At 41.5% G+C, this 26,062-nt stretch overlaps 4 protein-coding genes across 6 annotated transcripts; 3 read left to right on the top strand and 1 right to left on the bottom strand.

Annotated features, from left to right (window-relative positions):
* The first annotated feature begins 7,818 nt into the window (after nucleotides 1-7,818).
* Nucleotides 7,819-9,069, top strand: gjc2 (gap junction protein gamma 2). Its single transcript, XM_029524957.1, has one exon. The coding sequence runs from the start codon at nucleotides 7,819-7,821 to the stop codon at nucleotides 9,067-9,069; it is 1,251 nt and encodes a 416-aa protein (XP_029380817.1).
* Nucleotides 9,070-10,518: 1,449 nt separating this feature from the next.
* iba57 (iron-sulfur cluster assembly factor IBA57) lies at nucleotides 10,519-12,640 on the top strand. Of its 2 annotated transcripts, none has more exons than XM_029525390.1 (3): nucleotides 10,519-10,947; nucleotides 11,494-11,840; nucleotides 11,945-12,640. In XM_029525390.1, exons 1-3 carry the CDS (start codon nucleotides 10,610-10,612, stop codon nucleotides 12,334-12,336), a joined length of 1,077 nt encoding a protein of 358 aa, XP_029381250.1. In that variant the 5' UTR covers nucleotides 10,519-10,609; the 3' UTR covers nucleotides 12,337-12,640. The 2 variants fall into 2 exon arrangements, with proteins under 2 accessions (XP_029381250.1, XP_029381251.1); XM_029525391.1 differs by having other exon boundaries at nucleotides 10,519-10,961; nucleotides 11,505-11,840.
* Nucleotides 12,641-12,677: 37 nt separating this feature from the next.
* Nucleotides 12,678-15,046, bottom strand: jmjd4 (jumonji domain containing 4). Its single transcript, XM_029525671.1, has 6 exons — nucleotides 14,370-15,046; nucleotides 14,128-14,293; nucleotides 13,920-14,045; nucleotides 13,564-13,831; nucleotides 13,265-13,411; nucleotides 12,678-13,178 (listed from the first exon to the last, which is right to left on the bottom strand). The coding sequence occupies exons 1-6, from the start codon at nucleotides 14,620-14,622 to the stop codon at nucleotides 12,843-12,845; spliced, it is 1,296 nt and encodes a 431-aa protein (XP_029381531.1). The 5' UTR covers nucleotides 14,623-15,046; the 3' UTR covers nucleotides 12,678-12,842.
* Nucleotides 15,047-15,083: 37 nt separating this feature from the next.
* On the top strand, nucleotides 15,084-21,085 carry snap47 (synaptosome associated protein 47). Of its 2 annotated transcripts, none has more exons than XM_029525673.1 (5): nucleotides 15,084-15,337; nucleotides 15,429-15,935; nucleotides 16,096-16,592; nucleotides 16,899-17,023; nucleotides 19,390-21,085. In XM_029525673.1, exons 2-5 carry the CDS (start codon nucleotides 15,439-15,441, stop codon nucleotides 19,534-19,536), a joined length of 1,266 nt encoding a protein of 421 aa, XP_029381533.1. In that variant the 5' UTR covers nucleotides 15,084-15,337; nucleotides 15,429-15,438; the 3' UTR covers nucleotides 19,537-21,085. The 2 variants fall into 2 exon arrangements, with proteins under 2 accessions (XP_029381533.1, XP_029381532.1); XM_029525672.1 differs by having other exon boundaries at nucleotides 15,084-15,325; nucleotides 19,390-21,084.
* The last annotated feature ends 4,977 nt before the right edge of the window (nucleotides 21,086-26,062 follow it).

Below are 26,062 nucleotides of genomic sequence, written 5' to 3'. Positions count from 1 at the left end.
TAAACTAAACCTCAAAAATAGAGAAGGTAATGTTTGTGGAAGAAATGTTTTTATCCCACCCCCAACTTACCCGCAGTCCCCACTTTCCCCTTAAAGTCCAGATCTTCACAAGAATGATTGTCCACTGAGGTCAATGATTAACCCAGGATTGCAGAGAAAAGTCAAGTATAATATATTGCAGCAGAGTAAGTGAATAAATATCAATACATGAAAGGAAGGAAGAAGGAAAATGAAAACTCATGTTGATATATTTAAGTAAGTAGTTACCAAACATCAAAACATTCTCCTTTCTGTAAATATTGCTATATTTTTATACAATCATAATTCCTTAATTCCTAATATTAGCTCTTCACGGTTTTTAGCTCGTCATGGCACATCAGGAAAGGGAGTTGTCATTTCATATTTCCATCACTTGATCAGAACAAATGCCCTTTGTATGAGGGGACGCCTTATGCAAGTTTTCTTATCCTTGAACATAACCTTTACAAAGGAAATTCTTCAAATTCTATCAAAGAGAATTTTTTTAAGCAAAGAACAAAATATGTTGAACACTAGTTATCCACTAAGTGTTGACTTAACCCCCAAAAATCATCTTTTAATGTTTTTGTTGTGCTGAAATTAAATTGATGGTACAGATTCCCATCCCACATCTCATGCTGACACACAGACTTGAGTACGCATTGATAAATGAGGAAAAGCGAGGCTCTGAAGGTCCAGAGCTACATCGCTGTTGATTTCTGGCTGAATGAATGTAGTAGTAAGTAGTAGTAAGACTCATCCTGGATTAAACGAATCAACAGTCGGTGGTCATGGCAATGGAGGCTAACGGGCTGGAAAACAATGGGCCCCTTTGGAAGGATGCTGGTTTCCTGAGTGTCCTGCCTGTACTTGGTGGTGAGGGGTTTTGAAGAAAAATGACCCATTGTCTCTCTCATCCTTCTGAGCCTGTGCAGTGAAACGATCCCTCTGGATTCCCGCCCAGGATGCTCGACCGTAAAGCATAGAGTTGGCTGCTGCTTTATTCACATGGACAGGTAAGTGCAGCCTTTCGTTGTCCGTTGATCACTGTGGTGCTGTGGATTATGCTTCCGGCTCTCAAAGAATACAATAAATAACGACTTTCCTCACTAAAGTTTGAAATTAGCTAGGTATATGAAAGTTCACAGAGCTTGCAGTTGCTGTTTTAATTTTTGCTGAAACCTAACTTAAGCATTTTCTACTGAGGCAATCATGGAAACCCCGTTCAGAAGAGGAGAGTTGTTATGTGAGTAAATACTTGTACGTTTGCAAGTGATTTATCAGGAATGAGGTCCCCACAACCTTGTGTGCTGTATTCCCTTATGAAGGGTAATAACACTATCTAAAGTTAACCAAACTATGGACTGTGGAGAGAATGTTTCTATTACCTATTGTCCTCAGCTCTTGTACTCTGACACTGAGGTGCTCTTTATCTCACCTCTCACCTCAAGAGTCCTCTTTGATCTTTGCTTGATCAGGTGGTTCTGAGAAATATTGATTGTTTTGTAATGATATCAGGTGGATGTATCCTGGGGTTGGTTAGGCCATTGCTCCCACTGCATTTTTATTTGTTTATCTAATCAGCGACATGACAGACAGGTTGTTGACCTCAGCGAAGTGTCTACAGAGGATGGCTGTCATCTAGTGGCTGAAACATCCAGTTAGAAAACTCAGCTGATGAACTAATGAAGGTAGTTCAGTGAATAGAAAAAGGTTTCACAATAAACCATTAATGCACAATCACTGATTGACTTTGAAAGGTAATGCTTTGCATGTTCTGTTCCCTTTGTCCATTTTTCACTGGATTAATGGCTAAGTTTTTAACATCACGCGTTAACTAGTAAACTCTGCAGTATGCCGCCATCCTACAGCATGGCTACGAGTGTGTGGACTTTCACTGAGTTGGAGAACGGCACTAAGGCATCTGGAAGGAGGGAGCAACTGCAGTAAACATGTCTCTGCTAGTCCAAATGACCCTGACGAGGACTGCTGCTCCTTTGGGCCTGCCTCAGATCAGCCCGTGACATAGCCAGTTAAGACAAGATAATGTCAGAGATTAAGGCCCTGCAGCTCTGCAAGCAAAGCACTGTTGTTTTGTTTATTCGGATGGGTAGCTGTGTGTTAGATTTTAGTACCCTACTGGAAACAACTCATATGAGAGGGTTATTTACAACAGAGTCCTTTTATGTACGAGGTGGCACTGGTGTAATGCTTTGTTACTTCCAGAAAAGACAGAAAGTTCATTGAATTGCACATAAATGACACGTGATTTTCGAGTTCATGAAATCCTTTAGAACAATATTGGATTCCCAGAGCAGTGGAATAACATTTTTAGGATACAATGGGATAATTACCACTCATAGTTATTTTTAGGTTTTTTTTATTTAGTTGTTTTTCCCCACAAACCTAATTCATTGCTGAAATTGTGTTTGTAGAGAAATTGTTACATTTATTTTTTGCAACTGAAGTGCATTAATAGCTAATTTTTGTTTTTGTTTTTTTAATATCTTTTTTTTTTTTTTGTGCAATGTCAGAACTGTGTAATTCACACTCAGCACAGGCTGCTGTGCTCATGTGAGGGAGACACAGAACCCCAGCTGAGGAAAGTTGTTGGCATCCACCTGGAGGCTTTTCATCTCAGTCGCTTCAGTAGAGTCCATCCTTAGCAAATCTGGCACGGGACGCACTTGGCCCGGGGGTAGGATAGGCTTGGCTGAGAAACTAGGAGAAAAACTGAACAAATGAGATGGGACTGCCACCACTCTCAGGCTGCCTATAGGATACCCCCCCCCCCCCTTCCCCCCTCAGCCTGGTGAGAGCAGTTAAATGTTAGTGGTTGGAGAGATGGGAAGGAGAGACTCTGCACAAGTTGCAAATTGCATGATTTTGCCCTGTCGTCTTGTGGCGCTCTTTTCTCTAAGGGCGGAGGGTGGGGTGAGGGTAAAAATCCAAGTCACGTGGTGGAGCTTGATCTCTTACATAAACACAGACCTCCACAGCCCCCAGTCTGCTCGCATCAACTTCGTTCAGTAAATACATGTGGATGAAAGTCTTGTGATGACATTGGCAGCGGCCAAGCAGAGCTGTTGAGATGTTCACTCCGCCATGTTGCATCACTACAACAATTGGCTATGCTGCAAAACCTCAAAGCGCCCACTGACCTCTTGAAGGAGAAACTGTCTGGGACTCAAACATGATTCTGCAAAGACAGCATACAGGAAGACATGAGTTATACAGTGTGAGCTCACTTGTTATGCATTTGGCTTTCCATCTTAACTGTAACAATGTGTTCATCAACCAGCTGTGAGTACATTTCTCACAGATGCTGCAACGATCCGAAACATTTGAATCAGATGAATATTTTACTTTAAACACTAAATATAACTTCAATCTAATGAATATTGAACATTTTCATTTGGCTGTCCCAGAATTCCAGTCCTTGTCATGAGGGCAATGTCAAGCAATGTCTTACAGGGAAATGCTGCAATGTTTTTCTGGCTCTGGGTGCTTAAATCAATATTTATCAACATGAGCTACAGTCTCCCAAAGCCAGAAGAGCCCGAACTGTCCTAGGACACAGGGACGACATATTCAGCACTAGGCAGTCATCGGTTTGACTCCATCAGTTTGTGCACGTCTGTGTTTGATATTTGATTATAAAACAATTAGTTTCATTAATATCCAATTCTCAGAATTAAAGTGTCGGCAGAAAAATGCTGCTAGTGGTCTAATGTGGAATAATTTTTTAGTTCTAATTACGAAATTTGAACGTTTTCAGATTTTGCTGTCTGTCGGATCGGATAGGAGAATATGAACTCTCGGTGATGGTTAACTGTAAACCACGACCATGGGCAGGGAGTCATAACAACTGTCGACGAACAGAAACTCTAAGTGACTTTGATATCAAAATCACATTAATGCTCTCTTATCAGCCATCTTCACTCGGCCATCTGTGTCTCTTGGATGACGGGAATATTTTGGAGGGAGAAGAGCGCATCACAACTTCAAAACACGTGCTCATCTGTCCCTCAGGGATAGCACATGTCCAAACTCCAAATGCTCTAGTCCGTCCAGCAGCATACCCTGTCATCTTCTCCTCGGCGCCTCACCAGCGGTGCTCGCTACGCCACATCTCCTCAGTCAGATGGAGAGGGGAGCCTTGAAGGCGAGGCCTCTGGAGGATGGGTCCTGCAGGCCCAGATGGCTGGCTCTCAGAGCTTTCTTTAGACCATAAACTACTCCAACAGAATGAAAACTGAATGCTAGGACTTCTCATGAGCTTGATCCATTTTTTGCTGCAGTTGTCTTTGCTCTCCGGCAAGCGAAAAATATTTTTGAAATGTAATTAGACAGAAGGACTTGAGAACATTTCATAATCACTTGAATAACTGAGCTGAAGCTGTGATCGGACTGATGGTGGATTTACTGGTGAAGTTGGACGTTAGTCTTTACTTTATGGCAGTATACAGATCATAACTATGGGGTTATTGAGGGCCTTGGGAAAGTAGCATAATAATAAAATGGTCGCTTTGAGAATGAGCAGACACATTTCATTAATGCAAACCAGACACTAGCCCGTTAATCTGTCCTCTATTGAAGGTAGCTGAGTTCAGATCCATTCTTAAACCTGACAGGAGGCATGGCACATGGAATAAAGAGATGGATAAATTTCTTTCCGATTTTAATTTTCCATGAATCACCCTCTCATCTGTGCTTTGTCATGTCATAATATACTAAAAAAAAAAAATGCTATGAAATGTATTCGTTTGTGTCTGAGCCTGACGGAGACAGAGTGGGAGAGACTTTCATCGAAACACATACACTCACTGTTGCCAGCACATGAAAATATCCGTCACATTCCTTAAGCGGCAATATCTGCTACTGAGCTCCACTGGCTGAGGTGAAAGCCTCAGATCTAAACACGAAGTCGGAAAGGACACGGATGGTGGAGCAGAGTGCGACCTGTCCACTGCTCTGTTATCTGGCCATCTGCCTGGATTGAAGATATAAATATTATGACACTTGATATGACGGAGCATACCTGCTGGTTACATTCTAGCGGATCTGCACTGAGGCAAGGTGGCTTATGTCTGTGTGACACTTCTGTCCTCAAACTCCCTGTCTATGTCCCCCTTCTAAAAGTTGGTATTTCTCATAACTGTCACATTATGTAACTTATCATATGAGGAATGATAATCTAGATTTCTCTGAGCAAATTCTAAAAAACTGAGTGCATGTGAGGCATGCCACAACTTTATATATATAACCGTTGTGCTCAGGGGAAGTCGCAGTTGTTTAGATGGTTGGAGGGGGCATGGAGATAATTAACCTGCAAGAAGCTGAGATACATAGATAGATGGAGACATAAAGGAGGAGGAAGAGAGAGAGAGAGAGAGAGACCCTCATCAACTGTGTTACAAATGTTGCCTGTGAGTGTTGAAGGGGTGTGTGTGGGGGGGTTGACTGCGTTGTGCTTAACACGCTTCAGCCTCAGCTGGGGTCATTTCATAGAGCACTACAGCATCGTCAAGTCTGGACCCCTTGGATCAGGGTCACTTGCCAAAGGAGGATTTTTTTTTTTTTTTTCCTGCCTCCCTGTTTTTTATACTTCCTTCTTGGGCAGAAGGCTGGTGTAATAGAAACCAGACACAAGCCAGAATGTGAGGCATTCACAGCAGCGAGACCTCACTTCTCCACGTAGTTAGAAAAACAGGATTTAAATAGAAACAGATTCCAAAGAAAGCCTGTGTGGCATTGTTTCTTTTCTTTTTTTCTACAATTCAGTTATCTATAGGCTGAAAAAGGCCAGGACATTTAAGTAGAAGTGGAGTTTCATGGACCTGCCTGTTGAGGCGAAATCTAGAGAGGGCAGTGGAAACCTCCAGGATGGGAAATACATGTCTGACTTTACCAGGTGGGTTGTTTCATTTATAAACTTTCCTTTTGTGATATGTATGATCAGTCCGTTGAGCTATCAGGGCAAGACCTTGTATATGCGTATCTGTCAAACTGGGAGCTGTTCATGCTGTCCAACGTCTGAGTTAATGCTGTTGCCATTTTTCTACAAAAGCAAAATAACATATTAAGGGGTTGTTGCTGGATATTCATCCAACAATATGATGCAGTGTTGTGATGAAGTATTTAATGTAAGCTGTATTACGTTTGCACATAATTATATATCTTATAGTACACTGAAAAATATATTTTGACTCTATACTTTTATTGGTGTCTATGAGAACATCGTAATCAATTTTACTTTCTTTTTACATTGGAATATAATAACAATAACGACAAAAATAATAATACTCATCATCATCATCATCTTTTAAATATTTTATATTAAATTATAATTCCTGCTCTCATGTCTGCAATATTGTAAGACAGACTCTTTTATTGAAACATTTAGATACCAGAATGTGTGCTCACTTGAATTTTTTTAATTCTTCTTCATTTATTTTAAAAATAGTTTGTCAATTCATGTTACTTGGGATGAAGTTGTGATATCTGAACAGACAATTTAATGCTCTTACTCTAAACTTGATATTTACATGTTTTAAATTTCATTACGGTTGCATGTACAGCCGCACTTGAAATTCATACTTTTTCTAAAAGTGGTTACTAAAAATAAAATCTTTATTCATTCAAATCATTGCATCACTCTTAAGTAGAAAGAACAGTTGCATATCTCAATGTCGATACATGTCAGTCTAAGAATACGGTTTACACCACAAATTCGTTTAAACTTCGGTGTAAATCCAAAAGCGAAATGGAAGCCGTCCTCCTGTCGCTCCATCCTGGGGCAAATATGAATTGCCTACCATCGGTGCCATCTGTTTCCGTGTGGTTGTAGCCCTCCCCAGTGTCAGCAGTGCTGGATCTGGAGGGGAGGCCTTGTGGCAGGAGCAACAAACCTCTCCTATTCACTCAGATGGCAGGGGAGATGGCACATCCCACGCCAGGGAGCACAGTGCAGCAGTCATGAGATCAACGTGAACTCTGCAGCTCTGCTCCATGAATGAAGGGACAGAAGCGCTACACTGTTGCCTCATCGTAGTTTCATTCACCTCACAGAGCTGCGACTCTGACAGAGAGAAGACTGTGAGAACGTGAGCTTTCTCGTCATCTGTTTTTCTGTGTGTGTCCGCTGGCATCAAGTGTTAGAGCGTCACGTTCAATATGTTTCTGAAGTGTCACACTCTGGTATCAGAGCGGACTTTCCATACATTCAGTCCGGCCTGGTTCATTGTGTGTTTTCATCCTCTCACTATCTTGTGCGTGGTTTACGAGGTGTTTTTGGGACTGTGAATCTTTTTTCTCGCCTCCCTTTGCTATTTTTGCCATTTAAACTCTTTCATATGCAGTTTCTATCTGCTTTAACACATTGAAATTGCTGTGCAATGTGAGTTGGCATCTGTTGGCTGAATGACATCACTGCACTTGCTGACATGAATCAACACAAGCCTTTGTCTTGTGTTTGGATGGGCAATCAAGGGAATTTGATGTCAGCATCAAGAATTATTACTGAGACGGTGAGTACTGTTTCTGTTAGAGACATCTGGAAAGATTTCTTTCAACAAAACTACTACACAAGCGTTGGCTGTAAGAAATACCAGAATACAGCGACTGAAGAGCATGACAAAGTAATGCCATTATCTGTGATTCCTGGCACTAAATCAAACTTAAATTGGCAAAATTCAATCCATTTCCAATTTGGGGCCCTTTTTCTGCATTGACATTGCTCTTAATGCTCCCTTTTTTTTCTTCTCTGTAGATGCTAGTTGAAAAGCTTGCAAGAACAACATGAGCTGGAGCTTTCTCACTCGTCTCCTGGAAGAAATCCACAACCACTCCACCTTTGTGGGGAAAGTGTGGCTGACCGTGCTCATTATCTTCCGCATTGTACTCACAGCAGTCGGAGGTGAGTCCATCTACTCAGACGAGCAGACCAAGTTCACCTGCAACACAAAGCAGCCCGGTTGTGACAACGTTTGCTACGATGCCTTTGCTCCGCTCTCGCACGTCCGATTCTGGGTCTTTCAAATCATCATGATCTCCACTCCATCCATCATGTACATGGGTTATGCTATTCACAAGATAGCTCGAACTTCAGAGCAGGAGCGCAAAAAACACCAAAGGCTCCACAAAAAGCCACCTCCTCATTCCCGGTGGAGGGAGAGCCACCACCTGGAGGATATCTTAGAGGAGGAGGAAGATGACGATGCAGAGCCCATGATCTATGAGGATACACTGGAGGTGCAGGAGGTCAAGCCTGAGCAAATAAGCAGCAAAGACCCACCAAAACACGACGGACGCAAAAGAATTATGCAAGAAGGACTGATGAGAATCTACGTTCTTCAGCTCATGTCACGAGCTATTTTCGAAATTGCTTTCCTTGCAGGACAATATCTCCTTTATGGTTTTCGAGTTAATCCATCATATGTATGCAGCAGGCTTCCCTGTCCACACAGCGTGGACTGCTTCATCTCTAGGCCCACAGAGAAAACTATTTTCCTCCTCATCATGTATGTGGTAAGCTGTCTTTGTCTGGTGCTAAATCTGTGCGAGATGTTGCACTTGGGAATTGGCACTTTTCGGGACACGCTCCGCATGAAGAGGCACAGGGGCCGACAGACATCCTATGGTTACCCCTTCTCTCGCAACATCCCATCCTCTCCTCCAGGGTACAACTTAGTAATGAAGACAGACAAACCAGGTCGGATACCCAACAGCCTCATCACCCATGAGCAAAACATGGCCAATGTGGCCCAAGAGCAGCAATGCACCAGTCCGGATGAGAATATCCCGTCTGATCTGGCTAGCCTGCATCGCCACCTTCGGGTGGCCCAAGAGCAGCTCGATATGGCCTTTCAAACATATCAGACGAAGACCAACCAGCAAACCTCCAGAACCAGTAGTCCTGTATCTGGGGGAACTATGGCTGAGCAAAACCGGGTCAATGCAGTCCAGGAAAAACAAGGAGCCAGGCCGAAATCAACCACAGAGAAGGCTGCCACCATTGTAAAAAACGGAAAAACCTCTGTCTGGATCTAGAGATACATTTTATTTTGTACATTAACAGTAAAAACATTCAGACTCCAGGACTGTGCTGTGACACAGGTGGATGATGTGTGTGAGTATCAAATGAAACTTTGGACAATAACAACTGAGAATTTCAATCACTCTTGTTAAAGGAATACAGTAAAAAAAATAAGGTTACGTTTTTGGAAGTTAAAAAAAAGAAAGAACACAAAACAAAAAACAAACTACACATAAAAAAGCAGTATCATGAATCTCCTTCGTTACTGTAGTGTGTCATTTTATGCTTGCCCTAGCTTTCAGACATGGTTAACATATGCTTACTTAGTTAAACATCTCTAATGTTTAACTAAAAACCAATATCATGAATCTCTAGATTAAAGGTGAATTATCTTGACGATAAAACAGAGCTGTGCACTGTAGGCCTGTCTGGTAAACATCTGCTTGCTGTGATGGTCTTCAGTGATTACTTGTGTTTTCCAAAGCATCACAGTTTTACATTGCATGAAGGGAAAAAGGTAAGAGAATATAAAAACAGATTATTCTCGAAAGTAAGTACTGATTTTCTACACTTAGGCAACAATAGAAAGTCCATCCTTTACTATTCACTTAGCTTATTTATGTTACGTTTAAGCATGTTGTCGATCATTTTTAGGTTTTCTGTCAGCAGTACGTTTTCCAAAAAATGGTTTCAAATTAATATGTAATCTTGCCTTCATTGTTGTTATACTTCAAAGTGCCTCGGACTTTTCAAGACTGTTCTAGTATTTTATTCATGAAGAAATAAACTTATATCAAACTGATTTCCTGCTGTGAAGTAGCTGCCTGCTTCTCACCCTTGTCATTTAAATAACATTGGTGTGTTTCAGGAACCGCTGAATTAAAATCTTAGAATTAAAAAAAGTTTGAATAAACGAATGAATGACGTGTCTTGCAGTTCCATCTTTAGGGATCCCAAACCTCATTGTTACCAATGTTTTATAACTGAATTGTAAAGCATCCTTTATCGACCAATAATAAATCGATTTATCGCTGTTTAAAGTGTTTAGAAAGTGCCCACTTTAGAAAATGTACATTTTTTCCAGACAGAAGCAACAGCAACATAACAACCTGTAGGTTCTTAAATTATGACATTTGAATGAACACTGAGCCAAAAATGATAAAACACACAGAGGTGGGATTTATTAGCTCTGTTGTATTAGATGGTAAACTTCCCTGCACTTTTACTTTCATGGCATTTACCTGATCTGCTAACTCGGGACATTTACTTTGACTTAAATCAATGACTTCTGCCACCATCTGTCGGTATGTTGGATGAATGTCTGAGAAATTTTTAATTTCTCCTGATTCCCTCTCTGACGAATCAAACCCCTGCAATTCCTGAGGCGGCCACAGGCGGCAGCACCTCCGCCACCCACGTGCTCCAGTATTATCGAGAAATGCATTGTGGGACTTTAAAATGGAGCCGCAGCAGCCGGAGCCAGCCGTGCCGTTCCGCGTTATGTAGCCGCCCGTCGGTGCGACACACACGGCGGACCGACCCGACGGCGACAGCATGCGGCTCTGGAGTCTCGCCCGGGCGGCGCTGACCTCCGGCCGTGTCGGCGTTTTGGCCGGAAAACACGCCGGTCGACATTTGTGCGCGACGTCTCTCTCCGGCGTTTCAGCCCGGATCCTAAAACACAGCCAGGACAGCAGAAATGTCCCGGGACAGTTTGTGTGCTATCTCCTTCCGCACCGGACCGTGCTGAAGCTGCAGGGCCAGGACACCGGCCCTTTTCTCCAGGGGATCATCACCAATGACGTGGAGCTGCTGCAGCCCGGACAGCCGGCCCTGTACTCACACATGCTCAATGTCCAGGGAAGGACGCTGTACGACGTCCTGCTGTACAGGTGGAGCAGACACCGCTTATCTTTGTCAGGCAGGCAGCAGTTCACGAGAAGAAGTACAGTTTATGTGAAGTGACTCCTTAAAGTTGGAGCTTTCATGCCCAGGTCACTCCAAAGCAAAGTACAATTCATTTATTTTTTTTGTTTTGTCCTCTTATGTGCAGACTTTTGTATTAAAAACCACAATTTCAGTTTTTTTTTAACATCTTGTGACCCTTAATTGTAGTGAAATCTACTTTTACTAATTCTACATTGAATTAAAAAGATGTGAAATTTGTAGCACTACCTCGTGTAGATACAATTGTCTCATAACGTTTAAATACATTTTTAAGCAACATATATTGCACTTGAACTATAATCTAACAATTTTAAGATAACATCTCACTTTTACTTATTTTTTGAGGGAATGCAAACCTTTTCAAGCATCTTTTTGTATTGGGCACACACTGGGCCAGGATAGCTTCATGTACTGTAACCTAACTAAGACAAAATTGTGTGAGTGGTTTCTTGTTTTTATGAGTCACTCAACTGGATGTAATTTTCTTACAGGCTGAAAGAAGCTGATGCTGGGCACAGTGTTTTGCTGGAGTGTGAAAGCACCATTAAAGACTCAATCTTGAAACACTTGAAGGTGTATAAGATTCGCAGAAAGGTCGATGTTAATCCCTGTCCAGAGCTCTCTGTCTGGGCAGTGCTCCCTCACAAAGAGACAGGTGATGAGACCAGTAAACCTGAGCTATCATCCCCTGGAAAAGCTCTGGTGTGGGAAGCTGATCCTCGAACTCAGGAAATGGGCTGGAGATTGGTGTTAGACAGCCAAATTGACCCCTGTGGAGTCATTGCATCATGTCAGAAAGGTGACACAGAGGAGTATCACAGACATCGCTACAAAATAGGTAGGATTGGTTATTATTAGGATAAGAACCAAGGATATATATGAGGACGTGCCACTGAAATTTTATGAGTTTTGTTTGTTACTTCTGCTGTCGTTTTTGTCTAGGACTTCCTGAGGGAGTGAAGGACCTTCCTCCTGGAGTGGCACTACCACTAGAGTCAAATCTCGTCTACATGCAGGGCATCAGCTTTAGCAAGGGCTGTTACATTGGACAAGAGCTGACGGCCAGGACTCATCACACTGGGGTGGTTCGGAAACGCCTAATGCCAGTATGCTTTTCATCTCAAGTCCAAAACCTTGAGGAAGGAGCTGCACTACAAACACAGTCAGGCAAGCCAGCTGGGAAACACAGAGCAGGGGTGGGAAAGTTGGGTCTGAGCTTAATCCGCATGGCTCATGCCAAAGAGGTGTTGACGCTCAAATCTTCTGACAACACCACAGTGACACTTGAGGCCTCTGTGCCAAACTGGTGGCCTAAAGATGTGAAAACAGACTGAAGAGAATGTTTTATAGCTCCCCAAAATGTGACATACATCACATCTGATAGATGTCTCATAGACAGATACAGAACCCTCAAGTACAGTATGTTACACTGTCATTGCTTAGCAGCTGTGTGCCACTAGCTGATATTTGTTGTTTGTTTTTTAGATTGATTTTCTTTTTCCCCAAATTGTAAAGTATAATTTTTCACAGATGTATAATATTTAATAGATCTATTGCAGCTTTATACATGAAGCTATACCAACTGAATTGTGGTACTTGTGTGGTTGTTTAATAGATATGCAAAATAAAAATTCAATCAACTTGTGTATTATTTAAATTTATTCATCTATTTTATCTTTCAGTGCAAAAACCAATTCCAAACATCCACAAGCCAAGTTTTAGACTACAAGTCCTCTCAAAACCACCACTATCATTTTTTCCACACGCTACAAGCTGGCACTTGTCATTCAAGCTATGTTCAGGTGTCTATTCAATTCAGTGTCATTGCTGAGGCTGCATCTTATTCCTGATAAAGAAGATGCTGCCCTCTTGTGGATTGTATGGTGTCCCGAATTTGTTGTAACATGGTTTCTGGTTGTAGGGTCAATGTTGAATGATCAAGCCGCTTAAAGTCTTCATTGCAAAGTAGGCATTCAATTATGTGAGCCACTCTCTGTAGGTCAAAGGCAGCATGGTACGGCCCCAGTGTAGTGAGGGTCTCTGACAGATGTCGTGGGTAATCTGAGGAATCCCCAGTCGAGCAAGCGCTGAGGAAAGCCATTCGGTTGTCAGCAATGATTTTAAGGAACGAGGCAAATTCGCCATAATCAATACCAGAGCAGGCCTTCATGATGACCTGAAAAGCATCACACAGAATAGTTACCTTAGACAATCATTTTGTTGTTGGACAATTTGCACACAATGATCTTGATTGTGAAGTACCTGGCAGTGCTGATGCCAGGAATCCATCGTGTTTCTCCATTCGTCTATCTCTTTTTGAACAGATGACAACTCATTCTGAAGGAACTGCCACATGATGTCAATGTTGCAGCCATTCAACCAATTGTGATTAATAGAGATGGTGTCCTCCTATAATATAAACATTTCATGATCTTTTATACAGCTGTAACACAATATCATTTCCATGACACTATTATATAAAAGCTCGTAGGTTATACCATTTGATAGACTACTTTGCCCAGACTCTTCTGCTCAGACATAATTACGTCATCAGTTCTTACCAGATTATACACTTGATGGTGCCAACCACTGGGCACAAATATTATTTCACCTGCCTCTTGGATAATCTCAAGAGGCTGGCAGGCTTCTTCAGAGTGTGGAAAAAGGCCTTTGTCTTGAAGGTCAGATGATGTCACATCATAAGGCAGGTTGCCGTGGGTGTCTCGTAAAAACTCCTCCTGGCCTGGGGGATATAGGAGCCATTTCTTCCTGCCACAGATGTTTGCTGACCAACTGTAGGAGCGGAAAACATCAGCGTGGAATGGGGTCCTGATGATGAGAAAATTGGTGTGATTGTATAGAAAATAAAACAAAAACATTAGATGTAATCAATATTATGTACATTTTTCCCACATACCATGATCCTTTAGGTCCCATGTAGACAAACCGGTAGTCATCCACTTCAAGTGTATCCCAGTATTCATTAAGCCAGTCAGAAGAAAAGAAGACAGGTGTGGTGTAAACATTATGTTCTGGAAAGTCCCTGTAGAACAACACTTGTTAGTTTTAGTTTAATATTTTTCCAAAACTTCACAAAATTAATTTCAGTCTGCAATAAAATGCACCTTGACATATGCCAGTCTTTCAGATAGAGACATCCTTTAGGTGAAGAGTGGCCATTCTGGATATATTCCTTCCAGTAGTGAATGAATTCTTTGAAAGGCATTACTTGTTTGGGGTTTGCATTGTACTCCTTTGCATTGCAGTTTGCCACAGGAACAGGGGTTTCATCTGTGATACAGAACAAATACATTAGCTTACATGATAAAAGGCACTTAGGTAATGTATTGGCAAAAGGTTTGTTTACCAAACTCTTGCAGTAGTTTCTGGAAATTAGGTTTCCCCTCCTCAGTCACCCACTGTTTTCTACATTTCCAGTCTTCTGTGAACCTTCTTGAAAACATGCACGGGTGATTGGGAAGTAAGTATTTCCTGAAAAACTTGGAGTAGGTCAGGTCCTTGTCGATGTAATCTACAAAATGCGAGGACCAAAATTGCTCATACGATTGTCTTGGTATCTTCACCAGGCTGCAGCAGTTACGATATGCCTCCCTGTCCATGATGGTAAACAGGAGCTCGGCTAGCCAGTTAGCGAGCTTAGCTGCCCCCGTTTAGACAGCAGTGATCGGCAAGAAATGCCCAGATATGTCTTTTCACTATTACTACCTTACCTAAAATCTGCTTGCATTAAAAAAAAAATCTTTTGCTTAATGTGAATTTATGTCTTCTATGGTTCCGAAATTTGACTCCATCCTTGAGATAAGACGCTTCGGTTCAAAGACGACGCACATTTAAAACTGCTGCTTTTTATCGGTTGGCACATTTTTGTATATAAATTATGTCGCCTCTTTAATTCTAACACTGCAGTATTATTTTATCTATTTCACACATCACCATTAGGGCTACCATTTTTTTGGCTTTGTTTTGTTTTTCGAAAAACCTGGCTGTGGTATCCTTGATGTTGACAGCAGCATTTTCAAGTCGGACGGTAAATACGGCTGTGCCTCGTGTGTGACGTCACTTCCGCAATAAACATCACCGTCCTCGCTGTGCGGACTGTGGGATATCGTAATGTTCAATCCAACGACGTAATGTCAATTTATGTGGTTTGAGGCGGCTATAATAGACCAAGAGGGGAAAAACTACATGTTAAAAGAGTTTACGACATCACAGTGACGCGCCAGTTGGATAGAAAACTGAAGTTGCCAATGCAAGCATCTCGGATGAGCTCATCTTCTGCCTGAGTATAATCTGTCTAAGGAAGTATGTCACACAGTAAGGAAGAGTTATCAGTCAGCTCTGTGTGTTCATCTTGTAAAACTGCGCTGCAGCTGTCATATTGAACCTTATTTTGTCCCTCCTCCAGGTGATCCAAAATGAGCCGGGACCTTCCCATCCACAGCTGGCCTGGCTCCTATTACATCAACAGTGAGAAGAGATGGCAAGCCGGCACCCTGTACCTCACCAGGACCACGGTCCGCTTCGTCTCTACCCACAGTAAGGAAAGTCTCGCTAGCTTCCGTCTCTCCCGAATCGTGGAGATCAAGATGGAGTCTTCCAGTTTTATCTTTAGCACACTCACAGTGCTCGAAGAAGGGAATGTGAAGCACTGGTTTGGATCCCTGAAGCCCAACAGGGTTGTGGTTTATAATGTGTTGGAACATTTTTGGAGGGAGCGCCTCCTGTCCCCTAGCTCAGAGGCCCGTGGGGCAGAGTCTCAGCCCTCTAAAGGCAGAGAGCTGATCAACCTGGTGGCAGGGGCCCAGAGAAGACTGGAGGACACTGGCAGAGTCCTCAGCCACCAAGGGGAACAGTTCGATAACATGATGCAGGGACTGGAGAAGATTGACTCTGACCTTGGAGTAGCTGATAAGTAATTATCTATCTACTTCCTAACTTGATGATATTTAACACATTTTCTTTTGAAGTCTTTCGCTGCACTGTTACAAACAAATTGCATTATAAACAGCTTAAATTAGGACAAACCTCCCTGTCTCCCTCTCCTCTTCTGCTCCTTGACTACTCTGTTCCAGACTTTTGTCAGAGCTGGAGTCCCCTTCCTGGTGGCCATTTAGAAAACTCCCATGGAAGATTCAGCAAGAAGCTAAGGCCGAAGATGCTGCAAGAGCTGCAGCTTCCGCTGCCAGGGGGTCTGGTAGAAATAAAGTTATCATAAGCATCCCAGCTGTAGTATCCAAAGGTGGTGACTCAGATTTGAAACCAGGATGCTTGTTGGTGCTGGTGTCCTCATTGGAGGTGCGAGACACAAACTGCCAGCTCCTTCATCATTTTGAACGAAATGAAATAGATGAAATCAGAGTGCAGAGTCCTTATGAGATTACAGTTAGGCAGCGTTTTATTGGAAAACCAGATATATGCTACAGGCTTCTGTCTGCCAAGATGCCAGAGGCAATGTCAGTGTTGGAGATGCAGTACAAAAAGAAGGTGGATTTCACAAATGAATATACTGCTTTCAAGGCAACTCCAGTCTCGTCGCCATGTGACTCAGAAGGGAAAAGCTGGAACGAAGGTAAGTTAGAGGATAAGCAGATTTTTCACTGTTGTTTCCATGGCTAGAATAAATGTGACCACAGAGGGGCAGTAAAGCTCTATGTTTCCATAGCTGTATATTTTTAACTGAGCAGCCACGTGTAAAAACACTTCATCCACATGACAGTTGGACATGGCTATTACTCTCGTCTTCACAGAAATGTATTTTGATGAGTCACTTCACCCTCATTGCCTCAGCTGCTTTGCTTCGGAGTTTACTGTCTGGTTTCCTCATAAACAACATATGCACTCTGCACTTCTTAACCATCTCCACCCTTGGAGTCAGGTTTGTTGCAGATGTGCCAAGAGACAGAGCTCCCACTGGAGGTCCCAGCAGGAGAGTTGTCCCAGTTGCAGGTGCATGTCTTCCAGCCATCTGTCAGTCAGGCTGAGACCCAGGAACTTAAACAGGTGAGGTCCAGTTGGACTTCTATTGCTTGTGCAACTGCATGACTTGCACTATTGTATTAAGGTTTTTCATATTTATATATACAAGGTAGGCAATACAAATGTCATGTCTGTGTGTACAGACAACAGACTGCCTTGGCGGCTTTTACAGGAGCATGTATTTTGATAGTTCCATTCCAAGCCACAGTTCATCATAATGATTTTTATTTTTTATCCTGTGTGTTTAAAATGTTATTTGGTGAGACCACAAACCAAAGTCCATCCTGGTTTGAAGAGAGGAAAAGAAACATGGTCAGTCAATTGGTCAGACTGTACAACATCTTTCCATCCAGAGCATCGCAACACTGAGAACTGCTCCAGATATGGTCTGTGGTGGCAAAACGTACACAGTGACGTAAATTCCGGCCTATGAATCAGACAGTTTTTTTTGTGTTTGTGTGAAACACTATTACAGGTTTCGTAGAATAAGATATTTACTGTAAAATCTTTGGCTGGCTACTTTAGCTTTTGGTATAACATATTTAGATACACAAATGAATGAACAACTACAATCTACATGATCTCTGGTTTTGCTACTAGTTGCTGAGACCAATTATTTTAATTTCAGATAAAAAAAATAAGACTTATGGTGAAATTAAAATCCCAGTACAATCAGTATAATGTGAAGCATTTGACCCTCCTTTGTTTCAGTGTTGCACGGTTTAGTTGCTAGAAGTCCTAATTCATGGATTAATTACTTTGCCTATACACGGAATGAATCATATCTCAAATTAGGAATTCAATATTTAGTTAATTATTGTACATAATAACAATACACACTGGCTTCCATTGTTTTTTTTCCCCTATAATCATTTTTCAAACAAATTTATCATAGCAGGCCAGCCACAGTATGGCTTTTCTATTGTGTTTATAAATTGCAAAACTCTGTTGCTGATAATTGAACAAGTTCAGGTTCAGGCTTCAAAGGCCAATTTTAAGTTAATACTATGCTTCTGTACACACCCTTCTCTTGATATAATCCATGTCAAGATTACAGTCTACATTAAGGCAACTTCCATAGTGGGTCACTCAGCTTCATGTCCTGCCCTGAGTGCTTTAGCAAATATTCCCCCTTTGTACAAACATCTGTATACATTATTATTGTTTGGTGTTTGAAATGTCAACATGTTAAGAGTACAAACTGTTTCACTCCTTAGGACGATAAAGCATTTTTTGGATGCTTTGTACTGAATGTCTATGAACACAGACCTGAAATTACCCTGCTAATGGCCAGGGTACTAGGAATTTTAGCGCATATATTTTTCTATTAGTTGTAGCCTAAATGTTTAATTTTAGGTATTTCTGCATGACTGAAGTCCCCTAGCCATCATATAAGCAGCAGCTAAAAATAATCATTTTCTGTGTTTTTCTATGACACACGAAAACTCTGAACATTAACTGCAAGGTATGATTCGGTAATATTCTCCCTGTTAAAATTGTAAAGCCACAGACCTGAGTGAGTGAGCACAGTTGTCCTTCAGTGTGTATTGACATACTATCTGTTTTTTAAACTGCTGTCTGGACCCTATTTTGTACTTTGTTTGCAATGTCCGCATATAACGGGCAGTGAAAGCTGACATAATGTCAGTGGGGGTAAGAGAGTGTGTGTGTGTATGTGTGTGTGTATGTGTGTGTGAGCGAGAGAGAGCATGTGTACCATAACATAATATTAGTTTAGAAACTATGGTGGTGGGGTTTGGAGTGAGTGTTTATTAGGTTTTGCTTGGCACACTGCAGCATATTTAAGTTGTTCCATCAACCATAACATATGCAGTCGTTGGACCATTGAGATGTAGTTGCAGTATTCCTTAAACCTACTGAAAGCAGAAAACAAACAGTATTGTGTGATATCAGTGATCCCAGGAGACAAAGCCAAGACTTGCTTCTGAATATATTCTCAAGTTTTATGTACTGCATAATGTGGAATATTTTAACATCTGCCACATGACTTACTGCCATTGTATTGTGGTTGATGTTGAAATGCAGCATCTGACATTGAGACCTTAATTTACAGGCTATTGTCTTTATAGCCAAAGTGAAAGGGGGGATGGAATGGAATGAAAATTCCATCCTCATCATCTTTTCTGTGTCACTAACACACTTTCTAAGTCACTGACCCCATCTTTACACCTCTCCACATATGGTCCATATGCTTCACTCCGGAAACTGCTCACCAACTTTCTGGGGGTTTTAATATTCAGTCTTCTATTATTTATTTCTTGCTCCTCAGTTGTTTTAGTTCACTTGGGGATGGTGTGTAATTACATAAACAAATGAGTCCATGTGTCTCCAAGTGTGTATTTATTTGGTTGTGTATATCTCTCCTGCAGATGCTGAGACAGCTGAAGAACCTTGCCCTGGAGGCAGAGACTGAGTTGGAAAGGCAGGATGAAGTTCTGGACGTCCTGACCAGCTCCACAGACCGGGCCACCATGCACATTGAGAAGCACACCTGCCGTATGAAAAGGCTTTTGTAGCTCTCACTGTCCAACTGACACATATGGTCGCAGTGTCTCCTCAGAAAAATCCACTGTAAGCCTCACTGTTGTCATGGGATTGGTGATGCAAAACAGCAGAAGGGACACGTACACCTACTAAGAAATATTTGTTGCACTTAATCGCACAATCACACGGGTTTTAGTGAGTGATCCCTGGGAAGTGTAGCAAAGCCCGCTTAAATAATCACCACATCCCCTCCAGTTTGCACATCAGTTATTATGACTTTAAAGACGAACATGTAAGCACTTTTTAAAAAAAATGGTTCTTTTCTTTACAGAAATTAAGCAAGTGAATTAAATAACTCACAGACTTTTTAGCTTCATACATTTCTTGTCCCCATTATGTATATTAACCCTTTTGTGCTAATCAAGATATGTCTTTTTATAAAAAAACAAACGAACAAAAAACATGTGCATGAGTCATGTTTAAGGATGGAGTCTTGCTTTGTCGAGTGGTAATTGGGGGAATAGTATGAATCCTAATTTCATATCTTGTCCTCCCAGTGAAGCTTGCAGGTGAAAAAAAATAAGCTATTGACTTTGTGTGTCAGAGGGAGCACACAATAGCAGTCAGAGATAGTAATGATGTTGATGACAGGGAAGGGCAAAAAGGACACTAAAAAGCTTTCTGCACAAACAAATTCAAACCAAATTGCATGTTGTTTCCATAGTTGTTATGCACTAGATGTGTACAACTTGATTAAAATTAGATGAAAATAATTGACAAGTAATTTACTAATTGATAAGGTTTGCGATATCACCAGAGCAATGTCAGTGTTTCTAATGATATTGCTGTGCCATGGTTTGTTTTTTCTTCCAACCACTTCGGTCTTGACTAATTGTGTTCCTCAGGTCCAAGGTGCCACTTATCCCTTGGAAATTGTTTTATTCCGGTTAAATGTTGCATGTCTCAATATTGCTACTTTGTAATGCATTAAGTGGGAATGTCTCATCATTATCAACAAATAGCAGAGACCATGAATGTGTAACTGACTTCTGAGACTTTAAACATAACAGAAAACACTCCCTCACACTGTTTTATGCAATATATACACAATATCCTCCATGTTGTGGACCTCATTGACTGTACATGACTTGCTTGAAATTGATCTCATTCTAGGTCCGTATTATCTGTAAATAGCTGACATATGTTGGAGTTCTGTAATTTTAATGTGGTCTGTTATCACTGTGAAAATGTAACTAGCAGTTAGTTTAAGTTGAATATCTGCACCATGATTTAAAACCCAGTTTTAGGTCCGTATATAGATCCGTCTTTTTGCTGATGATGCCAAATTTATTTTGAAGCTGGCTACAACTCAACAATTTGCTCCACGTATAAGGGGAAATAGCACACCTGCAATTGACGGTGCGGTTCATTCACTTTTATCAGCAAGGTCTGTGATGCCATATAATTTGCAATAAAACAAAGTCTCAGATTTTTCAAGATTATTTGGATTTGTATCTTTCCATTAACTTCACACCTTAATTTAAAAAGAGCACAAACAAACAGAAAATACAACACTGGGATGGTGATAGCGCATCCAGGTGGTTTTTATCACATCTCATTAACGTCACTAAAGACGTAATGACGTATACGCCAATCACTGATCTTACGTCAACGTCGCCGCCATATTGTTAGTGGCATTCTTAAATAATGCGCCACTACTGTACAAAACTGCCACACTATTCAAACAGATCCCGGGGAATTAGCTTTTACAGGTACGACTAAACAATTATTTCTACTTGTATATGGCGGTATAACATCATTGATGATGTCAATAATGTCTTGAACATTTGTCAAACTACTCTCCAAACATAATTAAAAATGTACTTAACAAATTAGCTCCGAGCTAATTAAAGTGATGGCTGTCAGTTGTTTATCTAACCCCCCCAGGTCTGGACTCAACATGATGATATTGGACATTGGAAGAAGAAGATCCAGCTAAATATGGAAGTGTGTGTCTGATGCTAAAATAAATAAAAAATCATTTTCTGTCATGGGGTTTTCACTGTTGAAAGAAAAAAAAAAACCAACTGCCACTTCCAGTGCCTCGGCATGAATGCAATAAACTTTGTTGGTGTCAATGATCATCACTACTTTTACTTAAACGAAAAAAAAAAAATTAATAAGCGATCGATCAAAAATGGCTAAATGTGATCGTTGGTGCTTTTTATTCGGGAGACCCAGCTGTCCACGGACACCTGGATCTGTTATTAGGGGGCCTTAACGCTTCCAATATGGCGGACGCGCTGACGTTTAGCAGCTGAGCAGTTGCGGCCCGAGCGGCTTCTGTGGTAAAAACAATATACAACAATGAACCCACAAACATCCAACAACAGGGGAATCAAACCCACAACCTTTTTGCTGTAACGCGGCGGCAAGTGACCTTACCTCGGCTTCTTGGTAACAAGACAGTATGTCAGAAAGTTAGTGTTTGCACAGTGAAAACAAAACAAAATGCGGACTCAACGAAAGTGGCAGTGGAAGTCCAGACACTACGCCCCAGGACAAAAACATGGAAAGACTGGCTGGACTCTGCAGGTGGACTCCATCCTGGCCTGGAGGATCCGGGATGGAAAGCTGTGCAGGTGGTTTGGTGGCTCCAGCCTGAGGAGGAAGTGGCTTCTCTGCAATAAGGTAAGTTGATAACATGACGTCTGTCTTCATTAATGGCTGCTAGCTTGCTGGCTAGAAACCCAAGCAGTGATGTGGAGAGTCCACTTTGGCGTTGGTCTCCAAAACCTCTCTTGACTGGCTCATATTGCTGGTGTGTTTTCTGTCCCTGTTCCTTCGTAACATCTAAGTGACTGTGAGCGTGAGGGAAGGGGAAGTGTGTGTGTGGTAAAGGCCAAAGGGCTGCCCATAAAGCCCATTCACCATGAACTGGTGGGATGTCTGCTGCGTCATTTACTGATCTTAAACCTTCAGGGACAAAATCCCCAAATCATTGGCCTCATGCCTGTCTAGTTGTATATTTAGGAAATAAAAGAAACATCAGTGAATGATTGTATAACATATTTGGTTTCTTTAATGTTGCCAACATCTGTTTTGGAAGATTAACTGTCAGGCGTGCATAATTCATTTAAAAACAGTGAGTACATTGGACTCATTAGTTGAGAATTTCTTCTGCTTGAGAACACAAAAATACGGGGTTTTATCACCTTCTAGCGCCGGTTTGAGATGAGTGGCTTGGAAATGTTTTTGAAGGCAAGTTGAAGGTTTTTTTTTTCGACAGCCAATTGACTGGAATGAACAGAACCCTTTAATATACTGTCCTGGCATAAAATGGCCATTAAAGCCAGAGAAACCACAATTTATTAACTGGAAAGCAAATTAGGTTTGGTTGTGTGGAAGAATCCAAAGTGAAATGAGCCTCCTGAATTATAACCAGACTTTATTCCTCCAAAAGTCACCAGGCAATGCCTCTCATAGTCATCGCCTGTGTGACATACTGCAATGGGGAATATCAAAACACGTGCAAATCAGAAACGGATGTTAATTTGTGTTTCGGGCCACCGTGCGTGCTGTTGTGTGGAAGTGGCTCACTTTGTACACTGTCATAACATCCTGTTGGCACAGAGACCGTTGGCATCGGCTGACTGACCCTGTCGGGCTGCTTTCACCCAAAGGGGGACGGTTTCTTGTCAACAGTGGACCAGATTTGATTTGGCAAGTGGTCAAGCACTGAATTATGAATCAGGAAGATACTTTACATAAAGAGTGTGTGTAAGAAGACTTAACAGCCTCACTCAACAGCCCGCTTCCAGTTAGCATGAACTTATCACTTCTATTAAACACAGCCCCCCGTGACAGATGTGAGACGGAAAGCACAGGCACATGATAACACAAAAGGAATGTCTAATTATGACATTGTGAAGCGTTCCTCTGGCACGGTTGGGACTGTTTTCACAGTGGGCTGTTTATTTTTGTCGATTTGAGTGATAAACAGTGAGATTATGGACGTCCCAAACTCCAGAAGCACACCACATGCTTATGTGAATTCCAACCCTTCAAAAAAGGTTAGGGAAATAGAGCGCACATTGGCGTGGTTTTGAAGCAGCCTTGCAATACGAGGAAGTGGTGGCGGTCTTGTCTGACCACAGATACATGAGATCCGGCTTTGCCTTCCTAACGGATGGTATGGAGACACAAGGGATTTTGCTGGCCTTGACTTCCAAGTCTGTTTACTCGATAGCTTTGTGGTGAGCACTCTCATTCGAGGAGCGTGTCTCCATTGATGGCCAATCAATCAACTCTTGCTGGGGAAAAAGGAGCCCAAGTTTGTGGCCTCTGAGGGCACATGTGGGTTGCACTGTACTCCAAAATACAGAGCCACGTGATTGCAGTACAAATAGGCTGATCTGCAGTGTCTGTTTGAAAGCTTTTTGCTTTAGTTTATGTGGCAAGGTGTACAATGCAGCAGTTGCCAGTGATGCATTTTGCAGAATATTTGTCATCTAAAATTTACTAAGCATCAAAATTAGCTCAGCCTTGTTTCAAAATAAATCACTTCTGCTCTGATATTATGCTGTCTGTGTATAATGGCCTGATTTTTGACTCAAGCCCTGGCCTGCCTCTTACTAGTGCAGGTGTTGCTGGGTTTCCTTTTGCTGAGGGAGTTTCTGGTTTCAGGAAATAAGGCCTGTTGGTTAATGTTAGAACTGGGAGAAAACGTTCCTGGAAGGAAGGTGCTTGAGTCCATCCAGGGGGTGTATATGTAGTCTCCAATAGAAAGTCCTATGACAGTCGACATCAACATATTGTTTTAGTCTTTTGCTGTGAATGTGGAAACATCGTCTCCTTTGCTGTCGCAGAAAAATTCACATTGCTCTACAGATGTTTCTCTGCAAAATCAGAGTATTTTTGCGTTATTTCATTGCAAATATAAATTCTTTGCACATACATTGTTTGGATTCAGAGTTTCCTTTGGTTTTGTCAGACCATAAATGCGATCTGCATGGCTGTTAATATGGTACTTTCCCAGATGCTGAGCTGCATGATGATATCATGTGCTTTTGCACTTATTGTTATGTTTTCCTTGGTCTTTGAGGTGCACTTTGGTTTTCTGGCTTTTGTTTCACAAACTTTTCTCATTCCTCTGCGACAGAGTTAACAGCTAGGCGGCCAAACCAAACTTGGCTTTGGTTTTATACAGTAGTATCAGTCTCAAATCAACTCCAGGTGAAATCCCACGTTACAACCTACCTGGACTCTGCCGAAGTTCTTGCCCTTTTAGTATATAAATACTGTATGACTTTCCAACTTGCTGAATAGTAAAGAAGTGATAGAAGGTCTCAGAAAAAAATGGCCAAACAGAAAGACAAATTATTTTCATTTATTTTTAATTACATCCTGTTAAAATTAGCTATTTCCAAAAAGTTAGGTGTTGTCATGTTATACTGGCTACTTACCTTTACCTGTAAAAATACAGTGTTTCCTGTTGGCCATGAGGCAGTAATATACTTAATGTAAAATTATTTTAAATCAGTGTTCTGTGTGCTCAGTGAATTCAGTAGAGGGCAGCAGTAAGATATTGATGGTGAGGCTTAATTCGTTAACTATTCAAGTTCATTGTGTACGTTGTATGGGTGAAGTTGGAATTCTGTGTAATGTTTCTGACTCACACATGAACTTGCAAATGTCTTGGTGTATATTCAAAAGGCTAACAATCAAAAACACAACTTAAAATGACACTTTCCTCCCTCTCTCTGGTTCAGTGGAGTCAGTTCATGTATTTGGTCTTCGTTTTTAAAATGAAATGATTGCCCTGCACTTAAATTTTTGCATGAGAATCAACAAAGAAGCCCAGTAACAGTAACCAACAACAGAAATTTCCTTGCAGAATTTGTTTATTTTCTTTGGGAAACCGCTTTTTAAAATGCATGCCACCTTTCTGCATAAAGTGAATGGCAACACAGTGGTCCAAAGCTGCAATTTTGGCAAGTGAGAGGAGTCCTTTTGTGATGACTGGATTATATATTCATTAAAACTCCATCTATACTGCTCCCCAAGCAGGTTGTCAGGCTATGAGCCAGCTCATACCGCATCACTACTTTTTACAAGCAGGCCCCCCAGAAACTTTCAGCAGGTCTGTTTTTAGTGGCTCTTACTGCAAATGGAAACACTTAGCTCCAACAATAAATTACCCACCCAACTGATGCCACACTGCATAGACCCCCATCTATTCAGCAAGACTATGGACTTATATTTTAGCATTAAATGGCCTTGGACTGCTATGTTATAGTGACTTTGGGTCACATGAGCCAACAAGAGGACAGGAAAAAATTAATCACACAAAGGTTGTTGCACTTGCGTGCAGTCTGCAGGGCCAGCGGTTTGATTTAAGTTAAGGATGTGTGCCCCCCCCTTGCCTCACCTCATGGGGTTGACACTGGGGTCATTTCAGGATAAATATAGACTTCCTTGGTTACTCATTTTCTCTGGAAAGTACACAGCCATTAGTGGAACAGGCCAGTGATCTCAAGGGCAAGACTAGTGTCCAGT

This window comes from Echeneis naucrates, chromosome 17 (assembly GCF_900963305.1).
Source record: "Echeneis naucrates chromosome 17, fEcheNa1.1, whole genome shotgun sequence".
In the NCBI taxonomy this organism is placed as follows: Eukaryota; Metazoa; Chordata; class Actinopteri; order Carangiformes; family Echeneidae; genus Echeneis; species Echeneis naucrates.
The sequence above is the reverse complement of the archived record's forward strand: the minus strand, read 5'-3'. Positions and strand labels throughout refer to the sequence as shown.

Excerpts from the sequence above, each read along its gene's own strand:
- gjc2 (XM_029524957.1), top strand. The coding sequence starts at position 7,819 with ATGAGCTGGAGCTTTCTCACTCGTCTCCTGGAAGAAATCCACAACCAC.
- iba57 (XM_029525391.1), top strand. The coding sequence starts at position 10,610 with ATGCGGCTCTGGAGTCTCGCCCGGGCGGCGCTGACCTCCGGCCGTGTC. Across the intron at positions 10,962-11,504 it reads GTACAGGTGGAGCAGACACC|CTGATGCTGGGCACAGTGTT; the intron begins GCTTATCTTTGT and ends GGCTGAAAGAAG. Across the intron at positions 11,841-11,944 it reads CAGACATCGCTACAAAATAG|GACTTCCTGAGGGAGTGAAG; the intron begins GTAGGATTGGTT and ends GTTTTTGTCTAG.
- snap47 (XM_029525673.1), top strand. The coding sequence starts at position 15,439 with ATGAGCCGGGACCTTCCCATCCACAGCTGGCCTGGCTCCTATTACATC. Across the intron at positions 15,936-16,095 it reads GACCTTGGAGTAGCTGATAA|ACTTTTGTCAGAGCTGGAGT; the intron begins GTAATTATCTAT and ends ACTCTGTTCCAG. Across the intron at positions 17,024-19,389 it reads AGACCCAGGAACTTAAACAG|ATGCTGAGACAGCTGAAGAA; the intron begins GTGAGGTCCAGT and ends TCTCTCCTGCAG.
- jmjd4 (XM_029525671.1), bottom strand. The coding sequence starts at position 14,622 with ATGGACAGGGAGGCATATCGTAACTGCTGCAGCCTGGTGAAGATACCA. Across the intron at positions 14,046-14,127 it reads AAAGACTGGCATATGTCAAG|GGACTTTCCAGAACATAATG; the intron begins GTGCATTTTATT and ends GTTGTTCTACAG. Across the intron at positions 13,832-13,919 it reads ATGGGACCTAAAGGATCATG|GACCCCATTCCACGCTGATG; the intron begins GTATGTGGGAAA and ends TCTCATCATCAG.